Source organism: Excalfactoria chinensis, chromosome 4 (assembly GCF_039878825.1).
Source record: "Excalfactoria chinensis isolate bCotChi1 chromosome 4, bCotChi1.hap2, whole genome shotgun sequence".
Taxonomy (NCBI): Eukaryota; Metazoa; Chordata; class Aves; order Galliformes; family Phasianidae; genus Excalfactoria; species Excalfactoria chinensis.
The window spans coordinates 32,795,561-32,818,787 of record NC_092828.1 but is presented as its reverse complement, the minus strand read 5'-3'; the positions used below and the strand labels follow the sequence as shown (position 1 = coordinate 32,818,787).

At 45.2% G+C, this 23,227-nt stretch overlaps 2 protein-coding genes across 3 annotated transcripts in view; both read right to left on the bottom strand.

Annotated features, from left to right (window-relative positions):
* The window catches only part of ANK2 (ankyrin 2), a 328,177-nt gene extending 318,822 nt beyond the window's left edge, over positions 1 to 9,355 (bottom strand). The window contains exon 1 of the mRNA XM_072335041.1: positions 9,110 to 9,355. Coding sequence (XP_072191142.1) covers positions 9,110 to 9,181 — 72 coding nt within the window. The 5' untranslated portion in view covers positions 9,182 to 9,355. The remainder of the gene's footprint in view (positions 1 to 9,109) is intronic.
* The window catches only part of LARP7 (La ribonucleoprotein 7, transcriptional regulator), a 221,947-nt gene that overhangs the window by 175,408 nt on the left and 23,312 nt on the right, over positions 1 to 23,227 (bottom strand). Inside the window, exon 13 of one of the 2 annotated variants that reach the window (XR_011903410.1) lies at positions 18,827 to 18,958. Coding sequence is in view for 1 of the 2 variants with exons in the window: in XM_072335072.1 (XP_072191173.1) it covers positions 18,878 to 18,958 (81 nt within the window). In the remaining variant the exon portion in view is untranslated. Of the gene's footprint in view, positions 1 to 18,483; positions 18,959 to 23,227 lie in introns of those variants that run through there. The other variant, XM_072335072.1, reaches the window with a different exon arrangement.

Below are 23,227 nucleotides of genomic sequence, written 5' to 3'. Positions count from 1 at the left end.
ATTTCAAGAATCTGAATTTCCAAGATAGGAAATGAATTTTCACTCAATTTATTATTACTTATTGCAATCAAAAGCACAAAGAAAAATGTAAGAAACAAGACTGGTGTATCAGCAAGCAAACCGTTGCGACAACTAATACAAACCAAAGGGTTTGCTGAACATAAATTTACCCCTTCAGTGGTAAGGCCACACACATAGCAGCTGAGTATGATCCTGTAAAGTGAATGAAACAAGGATCACTTGTGCCAGGAATGTGGATTCTTGCTCTAAAGACATTCCTAGATCCATGCATCTGTTTACAAAAGGATGCATAAAAAAAATCTCACCTGGCAACTTAAGACTATTCTGAAACTTTCAGCCTTGGAATTACACTTGGTTGATGTAAGGCTTTGAACCAACAGAGGCAGAGGGAAGAGTATTATCTATTATTTCCAACACGTGGCAGTCCTCAGGAACAGTCCATTTTGCTCTCAGTGGAACCTGCGGAAGGTTGTGCTGACACACGCTCACTTAGGGGGCTAAAAATAGGTCCACAGTGGCATCTTTCCATCAGTTATAGTCCCCTGGAAAATCACGTGTGCTTCTGGTTCCTCATGAGTGACACAGATCAGACTAGGAAAAGGGGCATCAGCCCTAGTTTCTGGTTCCAAGTACACTCCTATGTCATTTGTATCAAAGAATCCTAGAATTGCTGGAAACACCCACCTCATTAAGTACCAGCCAGCCACAAGACAGCAGAGAATGCATACCAAGACAGCAGTGAACCCAGCAGTAATTCAGGGTAGAGCATTTCCAGTATAAATCGGACTGCTACAGAAACAGTGCTCATAAACAGCCTCATTAGAGGTCGGTTCAGATACAAAAAGCTGGTTGTATGAAATCCAAGACCAGATTACTCATGACATGATCTGGATCTACAACTCCTCCAGGTTTGCAGTGTGACAAGAGACACACATGTGGCACGTGATGCCCTGTCTGCTGTCCCAGGCAAACCAACAGCCTTTGGCTTCTGTGCACTGACCAGCTGCTCCTCTCAGCAGGAACTAAAATATCATCTTGAATCTAGGCCAGGATATCAGCATCCAGCCAGAGCAAGTTTGGGCTCTCAGAAAGCTCTTACAGAGTCACAAGAATGATCCTGCCCCTGACAGAATCCTACCCCTTTCCCTGACAACTTCACTGTTACCCACACATATACACACAGCACATGAGAGGGAACAGCAGCCATCCACTGCTGCTGGAACGAAACCTGCATTCCTGAGCAGCAGCAGCTGAGGGTCACAGATGACCAAATATTGGCAGTCACTCCACACAGAGAGGAGGGAAAGCTAGATTTTAGAAAGATACAGTAATAAACAAAAGCGTCTCAGAGGATTCATGGAGCTGCAACACAGGAACCAGCATACAAAGGATACTTCAGAAGAGTTCTGCTCATGTGATCACAAGGCCAGTTACAAGTAAAGCATATACACAGAAACATTAGTACAGCATTCATTGCCTTCTCCTGGAGGCGTAGGGCAAGAGGAGGCAATGCTGAAGTTGTTTTAAACCAATGAGTTAAGGCGCATGGTATTCCTAATGGTGTTAAAAGGCATGAAATGGAAGTTATCCTCAGCAGAACACAAAGGACACATTCAGGTAAGGACTCTGGGAAAAAACAAACAAACAAACCACAACCTTTTGAAAGGCTACACAAGGAGATGAATCAAGACTGGATACTCTCAATGTTTTCTGAAGTAAGATCACAAAACAATACTCCACTATCAGACCTAATATAAGGGACAACATCATTTACAGCACTGCTCTATTAGTTTGAAACTGGTCACTTTGATTGCTTTAAGTGCATTCCCATCACTTGGTAACAACCCATGAAATGCAAGTTCTCCAGCTGGATGCACAACTTGTGTCAAGATCTCCCACACCTTGTCCAGGACTTGAGATCACACCCCATATCTTCATGTCATTCTGTGCTACACACACACACAGGGAGACCTGCTGCAGAGTTGTGTGAGCTCCACAAGAGAACAGTCACCCCTTGTACTCTTCCTCCCCAGGTACATCATCTTAAAACACACCGAGAATCTTAATAAAATAATGAAGCCAATTATAAATAAAGTTTAATTTGAGAGGTGCATTTGATAAAGCCTCTTACCCCTTTTCAAGAATCACGAGCTAAAATTCACATCCAGCATAACTTCTGGAAACCTGTCTCGGTTATCAATGGTCAAAGCACTATTCTGAAAGGGAAGCCCTAGAAGTGGGAGGTCAGCAGACTGATCTGCTAGCTGCCAATTTTTGTCCACCAGCGGAGCTGAATACAAAGAGTTAATAAGGCAAACACTTTCTGAAAATGTTTCACAGGGATTTTAGATGAATGAATCCTTGTTGCACAAACAAAGATTCCTTTAACATAGGAACTGCCCCATTGCATACTGTACCCCCAGTACTCTGTAGGAACAGTCAAGTTCTGCAGATAAACCAAAATACTTCAAGACCGGACAATCAAAATAAGAATAAAACTGTACAAACAGGGAGAGCCAATAATCGTGCTGTAAGCTGTGCAGTCCTATAGCTCAATGCAGCTCATTTTTTTTTCACTTGGGCAATCTCAGCTGTGAGGTACAACTTGATTTGAGCTTTAACTTGATTAAACCTAAAAATGCACATAATTAGTACCAGCAGTTATGTCACAGGAGGAAGGAAACATACATAAACATTATTCTGGGATTCTATTAGTAGACTTACAGAAAACACATTTTTAAACAACAGCTACCAAGGCTCTCGGGATTTTAATATTATGTTTTGAGGCGGTGTTAGAGTAAACTGCAGCTCTGATATTGTTGCCTTAATCTCATTAGCAAAGCCACTGTATTACTGATGTTGAATGTCTGCTGAGGATTTCGTAACCTCTAGCAGAGATCAGACATGCAGTAAATTATTAGAAGAGCATCAGGATGTCAGGCCCTGCACAGGAATCACAATAATTACAAGTGATCATCAGAAAATGAATATTTTTGTTCAGCTGAAAGAGGAACTTGACTGCATAAAACATTTGCAGTCCTGAAAAATCTGCAGCTCTGCATCTTTAACCCATCCTCTGCACAGTATTACTTCTTACACTATCACTAAGGTTCAGCTTTCAGTACTAAAACTTCAGCAGAAATTTTGCCACACAGTTTCAGCCACATTCTTACACCGTTCAAAACAAGTATATCTAGCTATGATTTTTAAAAAGGATACAACTAAAGCGCGTATCTTGAACCGTACGTCCTGCTAGGTAAGATGGCCAATCCTAAATTCCCAGCGAGGACAGTCAGACGCTTAAGAAACGAAAGGGGGGAGGATGGGAGAAAGGACATTAGAACAGAACATGCAGTGTTTAGTCAAGTCGAGCTTCTGAAGTTCATTCGGGAGTTACTATTTTTAAACACAATAGAAATGCGTACCAACAGAAGGGCAGGAGGCCCATCTCTGTACTCCCATCATCAGCAAAGCATATTCACCATTCAAGGAGTGCATTCTCAGTCATCACAGCTTGAGATAGATGCCTTAGGGTAAGCTCAGACATTGAAATTGTTTCTCTGTTGCTAAACGTACAGCATTTTTATTTGTTATGCCATACAGCAATACCACATGCAGGACAATATGAAGGAACAGCCCAGTAAAATGCAGGATGTGGTACCATTCAAAGGGAGCTCTTCTGGTAGGAGCACAGCCCAGCCATGAGCAGGGAAAGCTGTATAGCCCATTGCAGTGCAGATACTGGAGCACACACACAGCCACCTCACCCCAGGGCTGCCCAGAGCATGCCCTCATAGGAACAACCAGAAAAAGAGACTGCCACAAAGCTAACACAAAGAGATACAGCCCTGCCTGCAGGAGTACCAATGTGCATCAGCCCTGTACAGAAGAGAAACTTCCAGAAGGTGAAGAACAGGGACAAACAAAAAGCACTACAGAGCCTGGTATGGTCAAGGAAAAGTCTTTTCTGGAACTCTGAGAGGGCAATTCCTCTCACAGTTAGTTATTTTTCTGACTGGCCCCTAGTTTCTCTCTGTATCTCAAACCATTGCCCAGGGCTGCCCTCTGAGCCCTCAGCTAAAGCCTGGCCCAACTCCATCCGGGAACACCTTCCCCAGGAGCTCTCTCACCGCCTCCTTTTTGCACTGGCTGTTTTTTCACACAGTTTGCTTTGCAAGAGAAAAGCTGTAACACAGCTCAGCAGGAGCAGGTCTTTGGCTCTGGTCTGCTGGCTTTCTGGTGCTGGGGGCACCCCATCTCCCACAGGCAGGAGGTTGCCCCCAAGAAGCTGTTTCTGCTTAATAAATACCAACACTTCTGGTTTTATACATTCAGGTGTAAGTCATAATATTTGAACAATCCTTGCCTATTTTCCTTCCTACTTGGTTTAGATGCCCTTGATATTACACGTACATACTGCACCTGACAGTATTTACTAAACTAACTCAGTTTAGAAACATGTTTAATACCCTCAGACAGCCCCGGCTCTGGGACATCATTTACTTTTTTTCTTTCTTTTTTTAGCCCTTCCATACTTCTTATGAACCAAGAAAAGACCAGGCTAGAACAGTGATAAATTTTCACTCACCATTTCTGCATAAATCAGAACTCTCTGACATAGTTCCCTCATTTTGGAATCTTATATGTGACCAAAAGAAACTATTAATTTTAAGACTTAAAGCATTTGCTGTGATTTCGAATATATGACATTTTTATCCTGGAGAATTTTTGTTACCATTTTTTCTTAAAGCTGCAGCACCTCTATAACCTTCCTGAAGATTCTTCATTGCTTTGAGGATTCAGGGGACTAAAACACAAATGCTGAGCTGAGCTGTAAGCTTCCCATCTATCCTCCCTGGTATGCCTTGTGTGCAATCCACTGTGACTGACATACTCTTTCACAGCATGATCATTAGAGATTCCTTAAGTGATTGCTACACAAAGCAAGCATTTACAAAGATTTCACCTCCCTTATATGCACACACTTCTCCTTCACGGACTAGATGATCTTTGTGCAGCCCAACCATATGCCAAGGCCCAGCCCCCCAGCAGACAGGAGAACTTTGCAGGGGTGAAGACTTGGAGGCAGAGCTGTACCTTTAATCTCTGCTTGCAAATTCCCTCCGCCTTTGGGAGGGAAGAAAGCTTTCAAAAATAACCATTTCCCTTTTCTTGATTATGGGCCTTAACAACAACAACAACAAAAAGTATGGCCGAAATGTTTGTTATTCTACAGTGTGTTATCATATATTGCAATTCAGTTCCTAGGGTCACTTTAAGCCTTTTTCTACACATCTCAATTCAGTGTGAAGGACAGACACAGAAGGTGACAGAATTAACATTGCACAGCCCTTAATTCTATTACCTTGTAACTACTAAGCACTTGACTTTGCAACCGAAATAACACTGCAATACAGTGATTCTAGAGTATTACCTAGGCACACGTAGCCATCTACGTACTAACCATAATTACCTTTCCCTACATCAATCCTCACCCATTACACATTGTTCCATAATTTAAAAATAGTGAGAAGCCATTTTTCTAGCACATTTTTTCCTTTGATACAACATACACAGTTCAGAGACATAACAATGTCCATTGTGGTGGCTGTTCTCTTTAGTCTGTGCTGCGATGCATCATTTCACTATGTTGCTTCTCAAGTCATTTACATTTTGAACAAATTACTTCTAATCTTCAATAGTAGCAGAGGATAAGATTAAAAATAAGCGTGAATGGAATTAAAGATTAAAAAAATCCTTGAAAATAAAGAATTCAAACCAATGTAATTTTCGAAATTAGAATTCCCATGCCAGCAAAGATGTGAAAGGAAACATCGTCCTACAGTCCCACACACCAACTGCAGTGTTCCTGATAGCAGGTTTTTGTCAGCCTCTAGGTGGAGGCCTCATACCGATCAGACCACATCTGTTTGTCTTCAGGTGACCTGACAGCCTGCAAAGCTGTGTCATTTCAGCAGAGATTCTGCTCCTGCATCCAGGAGTCAACAGGCACATCATCCAGTCATCCAGGCACAACACACGAGACCAGACAACTCTGATTTCCAACCATTTCAACTGCGCTGGGGGACCTTGGTTCCCCCAGGTCTACTACCAAGGTATCAAGTAAAATGTGAAAGTCTCATATTCCCCTTTCTTCAACATTCAAGCTAATTTCTCGCTCCGACTGATTCACAGTACAGGGCTATTTTGCTATGGAAAGGTCCTTGGAGAAACAGAATGGCAGATCTGCTCTGTATCCTCCCACCCAACAGCAGCACTCTCCTCCTGAACACCACGGTAGATCCTCACTCTCCAGGTTCTGGTTCTCATTCCAAGTCTTAGTCTGGCAGCACAGAATCCTTATGTTCTTTGAATATATTTGGATTGCCACGCACATCCTGCCGTATTTGGGGGAAAAAAAGACAATAACAGAGATTGTACAGAAAGAGGACTGTCAGTTCCAGCCATCATTCTACAGGCAGTTCTCTTACCCAAGGAGAATTGTGTGGAATAAAGGGATTTCAGGCAAACAAGGGCGTTATTGCATTGGGAATATCACCATGGAAATGTCATATATTGCTCAGTGATAAGCAACTTTCACTGAGATGAGTTAAATCACAACAGAAGACACTCTTTCACCTTTTATCTTTTAATAAGAAGCAATGCATTAACATCAGTGATATATCCGTTCACATTCAGAGGCATAACATAATAAAGTACCTGGCAGGTAATACAGGGGGGATGCATCCAACAGGAGAGCTGGTCTTCAAATAAGGAACCCCAGAACAGTCTGAGGGCTACTGATGTGGGAATCCCAGTTTGAGTGTCTTACACCAGACAAGGCAGAAAATGGGTGTACAGCTGAGTGTCTCACAGTCCAGGCAAGATGGGCAAAACTTGTTAAAGTACCTTTCTCAATGCTGTGAAAAAATACTGGAAGGTTTGTCCCAGTGTGGCACAGCAGAATACCAAAGACCTTCACAGAACAGCAGAACTAGTTTCTCTGACACTGGTTTTATTTCTACTGCTCACACGTTGTTGCCTCAATCAGCTCATCTGTGCACATCAGCTAATGGCGGTGACCATGTTGGAAAGCAGTGTTTTGTAGCTAAGAATTTGCTCTATCAAATAGTGTCATCACACACAAAATCTTAACTCCAAATTAAACAAGATTCCCTGCTGGAACACTTGCGGTGGCTGAGTGTAGTAGGTAGACCCAGGTAGAGGTGGCTGCAATTCTGCTGTCTAAATACCAATAAGCTTCCACAGATTTTGGAAGAGATATGTCCGCTAAAAGGGGGTGGGGAGACCTACAAAAGGATTAATTTAATTGAGGATCCGTGTGGCAACACCAACCCAATATCCCAGTCTTTCCCTTCAGTTCTGCTTTTATTGGTTTGTTTCTTCTACAGACCATGTGTTCTGATGCAGGACGCTTAATGCTTGTTTTGGTAATGTTGTATTTATTAATATGGTTGTATTTTTTTAACGTGAAGAGGTGTGTTTGAATTCCTTTCCGACAACAGAAGTAAAACCCTGGCAGACAGAAGGAATAATAATGGCAATAACACGTGACTACTAACAACACCCTATCATAGCCATAGTTCAGAAGTACACCTGCTGAGTGATTTCTATCTAAAGTAATTAAGAATAACTCTAAATGTACACAGGACAAAATGCATAGGGTGGCAGTAAAACAGCTACAGTAGTTTTTCACAAGCAACTTCCACGTAGTAATGCAAGATTTTACATTGTCATTTCACTCTCATGTAAAATGTGTAACACCATGAAAAGCCATTCCATAATGCTAAGAAGCAGCAATCATCCCATTGAGCCATGCAACAGATGCAAGGCTACACCACATGCACAGCACCAGATCTGCTCTCAGGGGCTTCAGCTTTGCACAGCCAATGACATGCATGCTACTGGGACCGTAAATCCAGTAGTGCCCAACTCTGGAATCACACAGATGAAAGCAACTGCTTGGCCTGGCATGGCTCCCCCTTCCTTCATCTTCATCAGCAGCGAGCAGCTGCTATTAATTGCTATTAGCAGTGATAACAAATTGCTGCTAAAAATAGGTCAGCGGAAGCACAGTGCTGCCCGTGCACTCAGGATCCAAGTGCTGGCTGGAGAGCTGATGGCTTGCAATGAGCGGGACCTGGTAAAGGAGCAACTTGAGTCGTCACTGAGGGTCTGGTCGCTGCATGCAGTGATCCCACCGAGCTGCTCCCACACCAATAAGAGCCAGCTGCGTGGGGTCTTCGCGGCCAGGCCTTCCCCTGCCATTACCTGCAGCTCCTTCCAGCCCCTGTGCCTGCCGCTATCCTGCCGGTGCCCCACACAAAGGCCGCTCAGCCCAGGCCAGCAGCCCCAGCTCCCTGCAAACCACGGGGCTGAGCCGGCACCCCACATGTCCTGGTGGGCAGCGCTGCCACAGCCATAGATAAAGGAACAGAAAGAGCAAGGCGGAATTTATATCTGGATTTACGTTTGAGCACGTACACGGTACGATAATCTGACTGCTCATCAGGAACCCTCCTTTGCAACAGCGTTTTATTGATTGATCTCAGCACGGTGACACAAAAGACTCGGCACGAGGAGCAGCCACAGAGCCGACAGGGGCGAAGCCCGCGCGGGGATGTCCCTCAGAGCGGCTCCAAATGTAAATCAATGCAGCACCGCCGGACGCGCTCCGTTAGCGCGGGGCGGCGCGGGCAGCGCGGTGCATGCGGCACGGACGCGCGACCCGAGCGCTGCTGCATTACGCCGGCGGGGTGGCGGTGCCGGTGGTCCCGGGGCGCCCCGCCTCAGCGGCCCCGGTAGCTCACGTACGCGTGGGCAGACACCTGTCCGAGAGAAGGCGGCTGGGGGGCGGCAGGGGAGGGAGGAGCGCGCTCAGCCCGTAACCGACGGCGCCGCCCGCCCGCAGCAGCCGCCCCTACGCACCTGGGGAAGCCGTCACTCCCCTCCGGGAGGCCGCTACCCGCCACGCGCGGCCCCTCCGCACCTGTCGCCCGCGCGGGGCCGAGCCCCGGGGTGGGGGGAGGGGGGAAGGGCGCGGACGCTCGCGTCGCCGGGCACCCACCTGGCGAAGGCGCGGCGGGCCGGCGGGGGGCGAGGTCCCGCCTCCCGGCGCGGGGGGCGCGGGGGCGGCCATCTTCTCGCCCCGCGGCTCCTTCCCGCCGGCGCCCGCCCTCTCCTCAGCCCCGCGGGCGGCGGCGCCCCGTGGCCGACACCATGCCGGGGCTCCCGGCCCGCCGCCTGCCCGGCCCCGGCACGGGGCGAGCGGGGTCGACCTTCCCGGGACGGCGCCCGGTCCCCCGCGCCGGCGGGTGGGTGCGGGCGGGTGGGTGCGAGGGGGAGCGCGGTGCCGGGCGGCGCGGCGGGGTGCCCGCAGCCGGCGGCGGGTGCGGAGGAGGAGGAGAAAGAGGAGGAGGCGGCGGAGGAGGCCGGGCCGCCGATGAGATCATGGACAGCTCCGAGACGCGCGGGCGGGAGGAGCCGCCTCGCACCCCGCGCGGCGCACACGCACCGCTGCCCCTCGCTCGCCCCGCAGCCCGACCTGGTGGGGGACAGCCTGCACGCTGCCAGGGGTTGGAACCGCATGATAGTTAAAGTCCCTTCCAACTGAAGCTATTCTATTATTTACAGGAGGTTGCAGTCACCCTCTGCAGGCTGGACGTGCGGAAATGTGCGTTCTGTTTCAAGCCGCTGAAAGCCCGCTGGCCTTCACCTCTGTGGAGCAGCAAGGGAAGGCACTGTCCCCCGTCACCCACATTTTGGTATTTTAGGACCCTAAAACCAGAGAGTCTGTCCTCCCTCAGCCGGCAGGATTTTCTGGGAAGACAATTTCCCTTAGCATCTCCTAAAGCAGGCAGAGCTGCGGGATGAGTGTCAGAAAAGCCACTTGAAGTGTGGTGCATTAACAAGAATCCTCAGTATCTCTGGGCAGGCAGGCAGGCAGTTACACTCATCTCCAGAACCCAGCTGTTATTTCTGGTTTGAGGGGTGCAGCAGGTCCATCTTGGACCTGTGCGAGTTCAGTCTTAGAGGAGCATCAGGCTTAGGGCAGATACAGCTGCAGGGAAGAAGAGCTGCTCTTCATGCTGACCAAAGCTTGGAGGTCTCAGCAAAGCAGAGGTTTTAAGGAAGATTTGTTAGAAGTTTTGGGCACGCAGTGGGAAATGAGGCAGTAAGCAATGAGCGTGTTGAAGGCTAGTGAAGAGTGAGAGATATGAGGCTGTTATTTTGCAGACTCAGAAAAACCTGCAAGGACACCAGTGGTGGCAACCTAGTGCTGTGGAGCATGGGAAGCAGCACTGCTGGGAAAATCCAGGGTTGCTGGCCTGCACAGGGATACACGGTCCTCTTTTCTGTCCCCACCAAGGCTGTGCAGGGAGGCCCAGCTCCTGGTGCCCACTGCAGCTAAAGGGATACTGTGAGAGAGAAGAGCAGAGCCTGCCAGAAATCACATGCAATGCAAAGAGCAGTTGCAGCTTTCAAGACCGCCCGAGGGGTCTGCATGACTACTTCCTTTTTAATTGAGTGTTACGATTTTTCAAGCATCTTTGAAAATCACTGCCAAAGTTTACAAGTCATCAGTTTGCGCGCCCTGCTTTGGAGAACAGCCCATTTTATTCCAGCGCACAGTGCCAGTGAGACCTTGATGAAGAAAACCTGCTCTAAGGACTGAGCTTTGTGACTAGGACATCTCTACTTCTAACCTGCCCTCATGTCCTCTGTTACATTCTCTTTATGCTTTGATACTATTTCTAATATTGTCTCAATCTGCAGGTACTGAATTAAACCCACAGCCTGCCAGCAGACTGTTAGCCTTATTTCTACCATTTAATGCACTCTGCTGTGCAGGGGTTAGAATCCCCTATTAAACACAGCTTTGCCCTTTTGCAGACTTTCACTTGGGCAGCAGTTTTACACTCCACATTTTTTTTGTCTGAACAGACTGTGAGATTCATATAAGCAGATTTTTTTTTGCTGAAACGTAGCCAGTATCAGGCCATAGTGACCCTACCACCACCCTCCGATCTGCCTCTGCTCCTCAAAGCCCCTCAGGATTTCTCAAGTGAAGTGTTTTGGGGCAGCAGTGCTTCAGCCCCGAGACACAGCAGCTGGGTGGAAGATGAACGAGCTTGACATCGCCCTTGTCAGCCTAACGCTAGGGGAGCGATGCCATGGCAGATGTATGGATGTTCTGCTTTCACACCAGTGTCAGGCAGAGATGAGACTGCCCAGTGCCCTGCACAGTGCTGCAGTGAGAAGTACAGCTCCTTGTTTCCTCTATTTCTTTCAGTCTGGGAGCAACTGGGCTCACCCACTCCTCTTTGTAGCAAGGCTCCTTCAGATGGGCCTCAGGGGCCTCAGACTAGATGGGCCTCAGGGGCCTCAGACTACCCTAAAATCACATGGCTTTCAGTCACATCTCAATAGGCCTCATCTCTTGGTATTGAAGTGCTCTTGTTCTGCCCTAGCATCAGCACCCTTCCTCCTCTTGGTTTTGGTGCTGTGCAGGAGATTTGCCTAAGAAACTGCACCTCCATTTCTGTTTCTCTATCAGCTTTTGGTGATAATCTTCAAAACAGCCAAAAGGTACCCTCTGTGTGAAAAGGCATTTGTAAACACTGCATGTAAAGATCAGACCCAAGAACAACAGTTCTGACTGAAACAAATGTTTGGCCATGCTAGACTTTTTGCCATGCATGTTTCTGAGTTTGCTATCAACTTGCACGTAATTACTTAACAGCCATATTAAAGCAGAAATATATCTGTACTTGGCTAAACCAACACCTGCAACATTCCCACTCTGCCTGCAATATCCCTAGAAGTACCTCTAGAAGCTGCTGCTGCAGAACAGTGCCACTTATAAATGATGTATTTGCTGCTGGGCAAAATCACCACTTGCCTTTTGCACCACAGCCCCATTCTCCTGGCTCAGCTGCTGCTACTTTTACATGTATGTCTCTGTTTCCCCACAGAACTCGCAACTCAAGGCCATGCTTTGGCACTCAGACACCCTAAAGCACTTGACCCTGCTTCAAGGACCATCTCATATGGGAAGGCAGCAGGTAAACGAGGAAATTTGGGCATTTGTTTTTAGAATGAAGCCTTTTGGTTAGTGTGAGCCTGGGTAACACTGGGAAGCAGGGCCAGCTCCTGCGCCAAGCCATCAGGTCTCACTGAGCTAAGGCACCAGCTGTTCCCAGCTTGTGTTTGCACTTGCAGGAGGTCTTTTCACCATACCTGGTAAGGAGCAACAAACAGACACTGCACAAAGCACTTGGGAACCAGAAGCCACCTTTCCTAACAAAAGACATTTGAGCCTGTAGCAAGTAAAAGGAAAGCAAATAGCAGCCACAGCAGAAAAAAGGGAGAACAAAACAAAGGGGAAAACTTCATCAAGCACAAAGGGGAGAAAGGTATACTATGAAGGCAGTCCCAAGCATTATTCATAGGGTGGGAGAAGGAGCACCATGCTCCCTCCAAGGGAACTAGGACTAAGAGTCACCAACTTCCATGTTTGCCATGCTTTTACTTGTTGCAACAAGAAGTCGCCTCCATCCCACATGCTTTTCCATCATTGTTCCCATGGAACTGTGGACTAGATTCTTCCCGAGAACAATCATCCTCAGGAATGTGCACTCTGCCAGCATTCAGAGAGGCAGGTACCTGGTGGTCAAAGGAGCTTTCATAGAAGGGACTTTATTTTCCCAATAGGATGTCTGTAGCATTCCATAGCTGATCAGCACAACCAAATGCACTCAGCACTGGGCTGCCCAGCCTCAGCCCTACAAGAGGTTGCAAAGAAGTAGGGGAGATGCTGGACTGCTTTTAGCATCTGACTCCTCTTATCTCTCTCTTCATTCCAAGTCTTTCCTTGGGCTGTGCACTCTGATTACACATTTTGGAGCAGCACGGCACTACTGGCAGCCAGCTATCAGCAACAGGTGTGTGCACCGGGAGCACTGCGACAGGGGCTGAAGCACTCTGCCACTGCAGCACAGCCCTCCTGCCTGCACAGCTCTTTGCTTTCAAGTGCCATGGGTGGTTCATTCCTTACCTTTCCTTTTCTCCCACTTCTCACCACCTTTCTGTGTTTGTTTTCTTCCACTCAAAATGCCAGCAGGCAATAAAATGGCAGCAGTGATGAGCATGTGCTTATCTGGCTTAAAGTTAGTTGTCTTGGCAACAGCAACCAAAGCTCTCATGTATTCTCCTGCCTTCGTTCTCTCATTTTTGCAGTAATTGAGATGAGTAGGGTAGTAAACACGCATGCTAAGTGTGCCACCAGTACCGCTCCCGGCACTGGGATGCAGCAGCAGACTAGCTGCATGGCCCTGCTCACCTGCTAGCAGAAACCATGGGCTGCTGGTGCCCAATGAGTTCTCAGCCCCTTGGCATGAGGAGCTCCAAGCTGAGGGATGCATGAAGCACTGCAGTGCCCTTCCAGCCCAAGGACCGCAGCTCCACAGCCCGCGGGCACTTCCCCCTTTGTCCTCGGAGGGTCACTGCTGGAGCTGTAATTAGCAGATCTGTGTAATTAGTTTGATTATGTGTTCAGCCAGTCTCTGTCCGTCAGCATTGCACAGTAGGCACAGTGGCTTCCAGCCATTTCTTGCAAACCTGCAGCAGTACTTGCTTGCAGTGCTGCTAGTGCATGCCTAGCACTGTATGCTAACTCTGGGTACATCAGTCACACTTGGGGTGTGTTTACACACACTGTTGGTAGGTCAGTTTAGTATTTCTCACCATTATTAGACCAGCTGCACATTCTGGCTCCCTTACAGAGAGGGCATTTTGCTTTTAACCCAGGTCCCAGGAGTCCCACAGCTGACAAGCAGCAGGGTCAGAGCGGGCAGGAGGGGCTGCAGGGGCAGAGAGGACAGGCTCCTGGCCAGTTGTGCTGCCTAAGAAATGGGGACTGCCTGTTCAGAACACAATGAAAAGCAGCAAGCAGGTCTTTGCCCTTGTAAAATTAATCACGTATGTTCACCCAGGCATTTCCCTAATGCTGCTCTTAGAGACAAAATGCCTACTGGCATTTTAGAAAATAAAAGTAAAAAAATGACAAAAAAAACCCAAACAACAGCTCTTTGCTTGCATTTATAGAATAAAATATATTGGCAATCTAATGCTTTGGTACTACAGCTCACACCCAGAGCACCACAGGCAGGAATGCACAGTGCTCCATTGCAGAACCCCACCTGACATGACTTAGGTAGAACTAACACTGTCTATAATATTCTATTCTACCTTTGGTACTGAGCAACTTCCTTAGTACCACCAACAGAAACTTTATGACTTGCAGGCAAGATAACTGCATTACTTCCACTCTCAGTGACATTTCAAAGTCACACACGTACAGGGTGGGTTTTCGTTGTTGTTTTGGGTTTATTTTTGTTTTATTTTAGCATTATGTAGTATCCCATGATTTAATGTTGTCTGAGATCAGTAGACAGTGTGGTACCACCAGTAAGCAATCACAGCACTGACCCATGTTCTGGGAGCCTAGACAGGCAAATGCCTTTGACATCCATCAGAGGATAATTTTCTAATTTGATTTAGAGCCTCTCCAGAAAAAGATAATTGACTTACCTGCTAGCTTTCAAGGACTGGCCTGACGTCTGATTTAAGCTAGAATGCAAAGTACTGCATACATCTTAGGGAAAAAAACAAAAGGTGCAGAACATCAATATAATGTGCAAAACAAAAGCAGACGAACAGGCAATGCTAAATCAGAATGGAATGGTAAAAAATAATCATTTAAACAAACAAAACAACGTAGAAGGGAAAAGCAGGGAAACCAAGAGAGGATGCAAATCTTGGGAATACTGCATATCAGTAGAGGTGGCAGGTATAGGAAGTTTTCCTACTGCAGATGTCCACACCCTACATGAGCACTTTGGCATCTCATAATCCCTCCAGGACAGACGAAAGGGGCAGAGTACAAGCATTATAGAGTGAGGGGATACCCCACTAAGAGCAGGCTGCTTGAAGTTGCAGGCCCAGTAGCTGTGGAATACCAGGCTGCTCCTTTTGAGTAGAGGTGTTTTACCCTGTGTTCCTCCTTCCAGCATCTGAGAGTGCATAAACAGCTTGTGGGAGACAACCTGTGAGGACGTGTTTGAAGGTACTGGTACTTTGAGCTGCCCAGAGAGGCACTCGATGGCACTGCATGTAGGTCCTATTGCTGCTGTCTTTCTGCACATACATAACATAACTGAATGCCAGAACATGGGAAAGGCTTCCATTTCTGTCAGCCAAGGAGGGGAGCATGTGATTTAACTTGCTCTGAAGTTGCAGCTGGATCTGCCTGGGTGTAGGACAGCTCTGCAAGTACACACTCACTGCTGCCACCTGCCAGAATCAGCTTGAGAGCATTTGGAAAAGTTATGCTTTATGCGAGAGGCACCAGGGCTTCTCACAGGAAGCCTGAAGTGACAGGAAGATGGGACCCCGTTGGGAAAGCAGCGACTCCAACAGGAGATCCAGATGGTGACAGATTAAAATCTAAGGCTATGACTGCAGCTCACACCATCCCTCCTCCACAACCTGTGCTGTTTGTGGTTTTTTAAAACTACGTATCAGTGAGCATTTTGGTGAGAAATGTGTTCAACAGATTTTTACCTTTGGCTGCTTGTGCCACTAATACAGCCAAAAGGACAGTAGCGAAAGCAGATTAATTCCAGGCTAGCAGACATGCTCACTTCTGTCCTTTTAAGATCCTTTCCTGCAGGCAACAAAACACCCGTTTGTAACAGATGTCTCCGCTTTTGTCTTCAACAAAGGTTTTCAAATTAACTGAGGCCCACCCTCTCCTTCTCACCTGCCCGACCCCCATCTCACTAGCCAGCCTGCCACTTAGCGGATCCTTTCCACCTAACTCCTCCCACACTCCGTGCTGCCATCACACCCAGAACTCTGCGCACCTGCATTCCAGTCCTCCTCCTCCTCCTCCCCTTCCTCATCTCCTACCCCAAACTTTTATCTGAGCAAAGCCCAGCACGACCGAGCCCAGTCCTTTCCAAAAGACAACAACATTCACAAGGGCAGCTTTCAAACCTGGAAATGTTCTATTTCCAGGAGGAAAAAAATATATATATATCAAAAAGAAAGAAAAATCAAAGCGGCCTTCTGGGGGTAGGAAAAATAAAGAAAGCAACAAAACAGTTTTCCCTACAAAGTACTCGCGATTAGATAGGCTTGATTACAACACTGTCAACATTCCCTAATGAAACCATCTAAATCATAGACCTTAATATTACTTCAAAAACAACATGCTGCAAAGCTCTCCTCTTACTGGAGTCCCAAATTGTGTTTCTGGCTCCCAAGGCCTCCATTTGGTAGGATTACAGTCCTGTTGCTGCCATGCACAACCTGCAACTAGTGGAAGAGAGGTAAAAACGTAACAGTGCTAAAGAATCATTTCAGATTCAGCACTATGCTGGTTCAGGAAAAGCACAATCAACGCTGGACTTCGCTTCAGGCAAATTTATGTGCAGCAATGCTCTTGAAGTTTGACACTGAATATTGCAAGCAGTCAGGAATCTGCAAAAACAAATGAGAGCCATAGGGTTAGGAATTGCTGTAATTCTGCAGTACCATCCTGATATTTTAATGAGGATGTGTTGTTGATGGGTAGAAAAAGGCTGTTGAAAGTTCTAAGGAGAGGGTGAACCTGGAGATGAGCAGAACAGAACACTGAATTGTATGCGCAATACTGCTCTTGAAGTTCAACATCAAATAATGCAGGCAGACAGGAAGCTGCAAAAAGAAATAAGAGCCATAAATTAGGAATGGTTATAATGGATGAAGGTAGAAATAAGTAGAACGTTTAATTGTAATTAAAACAAACAACAGCAGAAAAATCGCTGTAGCTAAACACTGCAGACAATGCTGAAGGCAGCCTCTGTTGGTAACGGTCAAATCTGAAGTACTTTAGGGATGCAACACTCTGGGGATCGTAAAACTCAGCAGATGGACTCCTCTACTTAGCATATGTCGGCAAAGAAGGATAGAAGCAGCAGATTTTAACTGTCATGGTAAAGAAATAAAAATACATAAACCATTCTGGCATAATTAAGAATCCTATAGGGTTTTTGTTTGCTTGTTTGTTTTTTGGTGCTTCTTTGTTCTTTTTTTTGGGGTGGTGGTGGTGGTAAATACAGACACTTGCTGTGTGTTTGAATCACAAATTATTAATAAAGCAGCAAAACTCCCAAGAATTCTGCTTGTGCAGCTCTGCTCCACTCTCCATAAACCATAAAAAGGCTGAATCATTTATTATTTGAATCATTTATAACATGGGTGAATTTCAGCTTACGTGAATTTCAATTCCAATGACAGAGCAATCCATTACATTTTAGCCAGAGTACTTACTGCAGAAGTCCTCACACGAGGGACTGGCATTGATGTTAGAATCCAGTCTTCCCCCTCCTTTTCTCCAGATTCCTCTTGGAAGGAATCGCCCTTGTGCAATTTCTAAGAACCATTTGCAAGTTGTTCTTTTTTTTCCCCCTTCCCTGAAAGTTTGTCCCTTATCTTGCACTTTTTCTGTTCTGTATTCCTGCTATCTTTAGTCTGATCACTGTTATACTCCCCTCCATTGATTTGTGGTAATCCTCTCCATTCACTTACTGCCCGAGGAGAGGGATACTGTCTGCAGCCGGCTCAGATGCTAATCTGTGTCTGGAGGGAGTAAAGGATGGATGCTTACGCCGGCTGTGTCAGAGCCTAAGGACCGTAAAGCAGCAGAAAAATACCAATGTGACAAAACTTACATTAATTTGTGGCATTAAAATAGCCACACTTCTCAAATGACTAGAAAACGTACATCTTTTAAATGTTAACCAATTTTATGACCAAAATCCATAGACAAAAATGCCTGGAGTCTCATTCCAAGTTTGTTCCAAGAGCCTGGTGGTATTTTAGGAATGTACTTGTAGTTTCCAAGTAGCTTGCACATCCCTCTATTTATAAAGGAAAATTCACACTTTTACAAACCAATGTGTTAGTTCCTTTGCCCTGCAACAAAATCTCCTAAATGTGTGAACGTCTCATCATTAATTGAGAGAAATGTAAAAGTATACTTAGCTACACAACTACATTATGTATTTCATATAGAGAATTATTGCCAGTTAACAATGAAATCAAGTACATAAAGATTAGTATCTTACCTTGTAAACTACATAACTTCAGTACTCATCTGTGAGCAAGAACTATTTCTGGAACTAGAGTTCCAGAACTCCACATGTAACCAAGTTTGTTACTTTCCTCTCTCAAAATCACAACTACAAGACCTGCTAAGCATGCAATTCATGTCAATTATTTCCAGTCTCCTTAGTGAGGGATCTTCATGAAGCCCTGGTCATTTTAAAATACATGGCAGAACATACAGTCCTTCTACTTCAATAGTCTGATCAACTAAACAGAGGCCTAGAGAGATGTATTTACCATCAAACGGTTTTATTATTTCTAGTGTCCAAACACCAAATTAGAGAAGCACAACTGAAAATTTCTCAAGCATTTTATTTCATAACCTGGTGTATAAAACTTCAAACGTACAAAAAAAAACCCCAAAGTGAACTAGAGCAAGATCTCTTTTTTTAATACATTTTTCCTTTCCATAAAGCTCTACCTAAAGGCTCAGAGGCAGTAAACATTCAGCCTACTCAAAAATGGGATTCGGAGTAATGTTCATACTTGCAGTCTGCAGAATTATGAGTCAAATGAACGAGTTTCTGATTCCTTCTTAAGGACAGTTTAGTTGCTGTAAGCAGTGATGGGCTTCCTTCTTCTTTTTTAAATCCGTGGTTCAATTTCAAGACTACATTCAGCCTTAGTTATCTTCAGAGAAGCGAATGTGTTTGCTTGTCTGTTGAGTCTTTTCAAGTCTCATTCTTTCAGCTTTGGCAATCAACTGCAAACAAACACGAAAAACATTGAAGAAAGTTTACATGAAAATTATGATCTGAATAAAATGACAATTTTGTTTTGCAATCATAATTGTAATATTCACTCATCTATCAGCTCTTCTAAGAAAAGGATACTGGTTGAACAGAAGAGCTAATCTGTACATGCAACAAAAAGCTAAAGCAGCCCCAATTAGCTACACTTCAGCAAGGCCTCAGAGCATTCGAAAATAAAATAGGGCATCCCTTCCATTTCTGGACAGTGCAGCATCTTTATTCCAGTCCTCCTTCCTCCCACCATGGCTGAAGAGAACAAAACTATGCATTAAGAAATCACAATATACAGTGCTATACAGGACATTAAAAAACATATATTCACTTACTGGATTCACGATATCACTCGTGACATAAGATAAACAAGGGACACAAACACAAACCAAAAAGCTGTATGACTGCTGTGTCATTTTTTAAAGTAAGGTAGCAAAGACAAGAACACTGAAATCCTGAAGGAGGAGCATCCTTTATGCTGGGAAAACAGCACAACACACCACAGCTCTTAAGGAACAACACTGTAGTAGGGAGAAATAGTGGTGCTAGGAACCCCTTACTCAAATCTGCCTAGCCTGTAAGTCGTTGGCTGCATTTCACAGTAGACTGATGAAATTACTACAGTATCTGGGTCTGTTTTACTTTTTCCACACAATTTGAAGCTGTAAGTGCTGGACTGCCATACTGCTGAAATTGCTTGCCTCAGTTCCCTGCCTGGTTGCAGCAGCATTACCGATGATTTTAACTCCTATCTCTGACTATGCTACCTTTTACTCATGGCAGTAATTTAGACTCTCTTCTGAAAAGGCAGCCCTTCTTGCTCTGCAGAAGATGACCAGCTAGGACACCTGTATAGTGCCACCCCAACAAGCGGTGCTCCTCATCAGTTCAGATGACTCCTGCAACATAACTTCAATCTGGCATAGAATATTTTTCCCTTTTCTCACAGCTAACCAAACTTCAGAGATATACCCCAAGTCTAGACATAAGCATAACTTGTTACCTCTGCAGTAAACTCTGTATTTAGCTATCCACATTCCTGTAGGACATTAACAATTTAGGGAAAATAACTCAGTAGTAATTCTCACACACATCGCTGTACTTCCAACTGCATGTAAAATAGCTCTTGTGCTTCCTTGCCAAAGTGACAGGAAATATATATTTTCCAAAATATCACCATAACTTGATAGTCTGACCAGTTTAACTTCAGTTTGGTTCTCCTTCATGCATTCGCTTCAGAATATACATGGACAGTCACTAGCGGTGCTCAAGAAATGTAGTGGGAAATTAGAAAGTTAACTGCTCCCAGAAAAAAAAAAAAGAAAGCATCAGAAATGCTTTCAGAAATCACTAACCTACTGGTTTTCAACTCATGTACTCTGTGGGAACAAAGTTACTCTTACTCTTGTATACTCTTGCTGACAACAACACTCAGACCAGCTTATTTTTCAAGCACCCATACTAGAACACTCACCTATTTAACTACAGCACAGCACTGATGCCATAATAACACCCAAAAACAAAGATGCAAGCATTCTTGCTGGGACGTAAATATAAGCAAAATCTCCTAATAACTGTTACATGAACAAAATGAAAAACAAATGTAAGGAACAAGACAAACTTCCCTGTCTGGATAAAAGGTGAGAAAGCAGGAGACACTGGTGAACCTAGATAAAAAATTCATGAAGCACCAGTCTAATTCTACACCAACTTATTTGACGCAGACTAGGAGAATATCAGCTGGTGCTGTGGTCGTGGGTGGGAAGGAACCTGTGCAGAAGGCAGCCCATCACAGAGTGTCTTGGAGGAGTCTCACGTATAAATGAAATTATTTATCTCCATGACTGCAGCCAAAGCAATGCCCTGCAGACACTGCTTCTTGTACACAGCGTGGTAGCACATGGTATGCTGCTGCAGTGATTACAGCAGTCAGGAATCATCCTACACTGATATTGCAAAACAGTGCAGTGTTTGCTATGCTGCAATATAATTATACTACTACCATTATATACGGTCCTCCCTCATCCTCTAACATGTAATTTGTCTGCACTCCTTAATATAGTCTCGACAGCAAGAACAGCTCAGATTCTACTGGATTACTTACTTTCATGACCATTCTCCAGAAAGAAAGTACATTTAAATACATACCCAAGTTTAGTTACTTGCTGGTAACTAAAGAACAGACTGGGAGAATTAAGCTCTAAAAAGTAATGAGTACAATGGGTCATTAATTCAACATATTACATGGAGAATCATAAACACAGAACAAAAGCTTAAAGATATGAACCATCCAATTTATACCGACAGATGTTTCTATACCAGCGCCTCAGAGATGGAGGTTTTTGCAAACAGGCCCCAAGAATTCTCATTTTCAAGTTATCAATCTAGTACCAGCACCTATTTCTCATTGGTTGCACCTAATTGGAACTACTATTCATGTCTCATAGAGCAGCCTAGTCTCCCACAAACATCAGCTAAAGCAGCATGCAGCAAAATGGTATGCCATTCAGAGGCATTCTGACAAACCTGAAAGGTGGGCCTGTGTGAACCTAGTAAGGTTTAACATGCAAAGTGCAGTGTTTTGCACTTGGGTCGGGGTAATCACAGATACATACAGACTGGGGAGTAGAACTCCTTGAGAGCTGCCCTGTGGAAAAGGACTCAGGGCTCCTGGTGGATAAAAAAATGAACATGAGTCAGCAGTGTGCTCTTGCAGTTCAAATGGACAATGGTATCCTGGGTTCCATCAGAAGAGAGGTGGCCAGCAGGGACAGGGAGGTGACTGTCCCTCTCTACTCTGTCCTCATGAGGTCCCATGTAGAGAGTACTGCTTCCAGGCCTGTGGCCCCCAATACAAGACTGACAGGGAGCTGTTGGAGAGGGTCCAGAAGGCCACAAAGATGATCAGAGGGCTGGAGCACCTCTCCTATGAACACAGGCTGAGGGAGCTGGACTTGTTCAGCCTGGAGAACAAAAGGCTGTGAGGTGACCTCATGGAAGCCTTCTAGTATTTAAAAGATTATAAATGGGAGGGTAATCAACTTTTTACAAGGGTAGACAGCAATAGGACAAAGGAGAAAGGGGTTAAGCTCAAGGAGGAAAGGTTTGGACTGGATGTTAGGGGGAAGGAAGTTCATTACAGAGAGAGTGGTAAGGTGCCAGAACAAGCTGCCCAGAGAGGCTGTGGATGCCCTGTCCCTGGGGATGTTCAAGACCAGTTTGTATGGGGCCCTGGGCAGCACAGACTAGTATTAAATGTGGAGGCTGGTGGCTCTGTCTGTGGCAGAGGAGTTGGAACTTGATGAACCTTGGGGTCCCTTCCAACCCAAGCCATTCCATGATTCTAGGAAAGGTGCTTAATGTGTGCTATAGAGTGGGATCTTCCTTTCCTCCTCTCCTATTAGCCCCCACTGCCAGTGCACAGGCAGGGAACAAATCAGACTTGCAAAGACACAGCCCCTGAGCATAATGTGAAAAGAACAGCACGGGCTGTGCCCAAGCATTCCCACTTTTCTCTGCTATCCCCTTTTTCCCATTTATTCTGCAAATTATTTCTCCCTTCACTAGCACCCAGTTCTCACTTCCTCCCGAATGCCTTTCACTTCTTTCATCACTCCCATCCTCCTGAACCTCATTCTTTCCTTCTGTGTAAAAAGCGTACAAAGCATAAGATGCTTCAACTCCCACGGAAGTCAAGCACCCAGGCTGAAAGCTTACAGCTCTTCTCTCTTTGTGAGCAGACAACGCCTAATCAGTCTATGGAGTCTAAGGCCATACACTAATTGCTTAAGATTTGCTTGAACAACTACTGCCCTAAATAAGCATTTCTGACAAGATTTCCTATCTTTATCATCAAACTGTTTATCATGTAATTGAACAATAGGCTAAAGTGTAGATGTGGAAGAGCTAGAAGAAGCAAGCACAAGGATGAGGATGAACTAACAATTCTAGGGGTAAAGAAATTATATATATATATTAAAAAATAAAAGAAAAAAGGGTTCACCAAAATACTGACACTGAATACTTTTTAATTCTCCCATATACCAAAGGGTGGAGAGATATCAGTCACAAATGATGTCAACCCTTTTAAGCTTTAAATACTAATTCATGCAGGTATCTATAAGGTATTGTCTCCAACGGAACTATAACAGTTAAGTGCTCATCTTAAAAACAAAACAAAAAAAACTTGGACTAAAAAAAGAAAAATCCTTAAAAAGAGCAGATCTTCA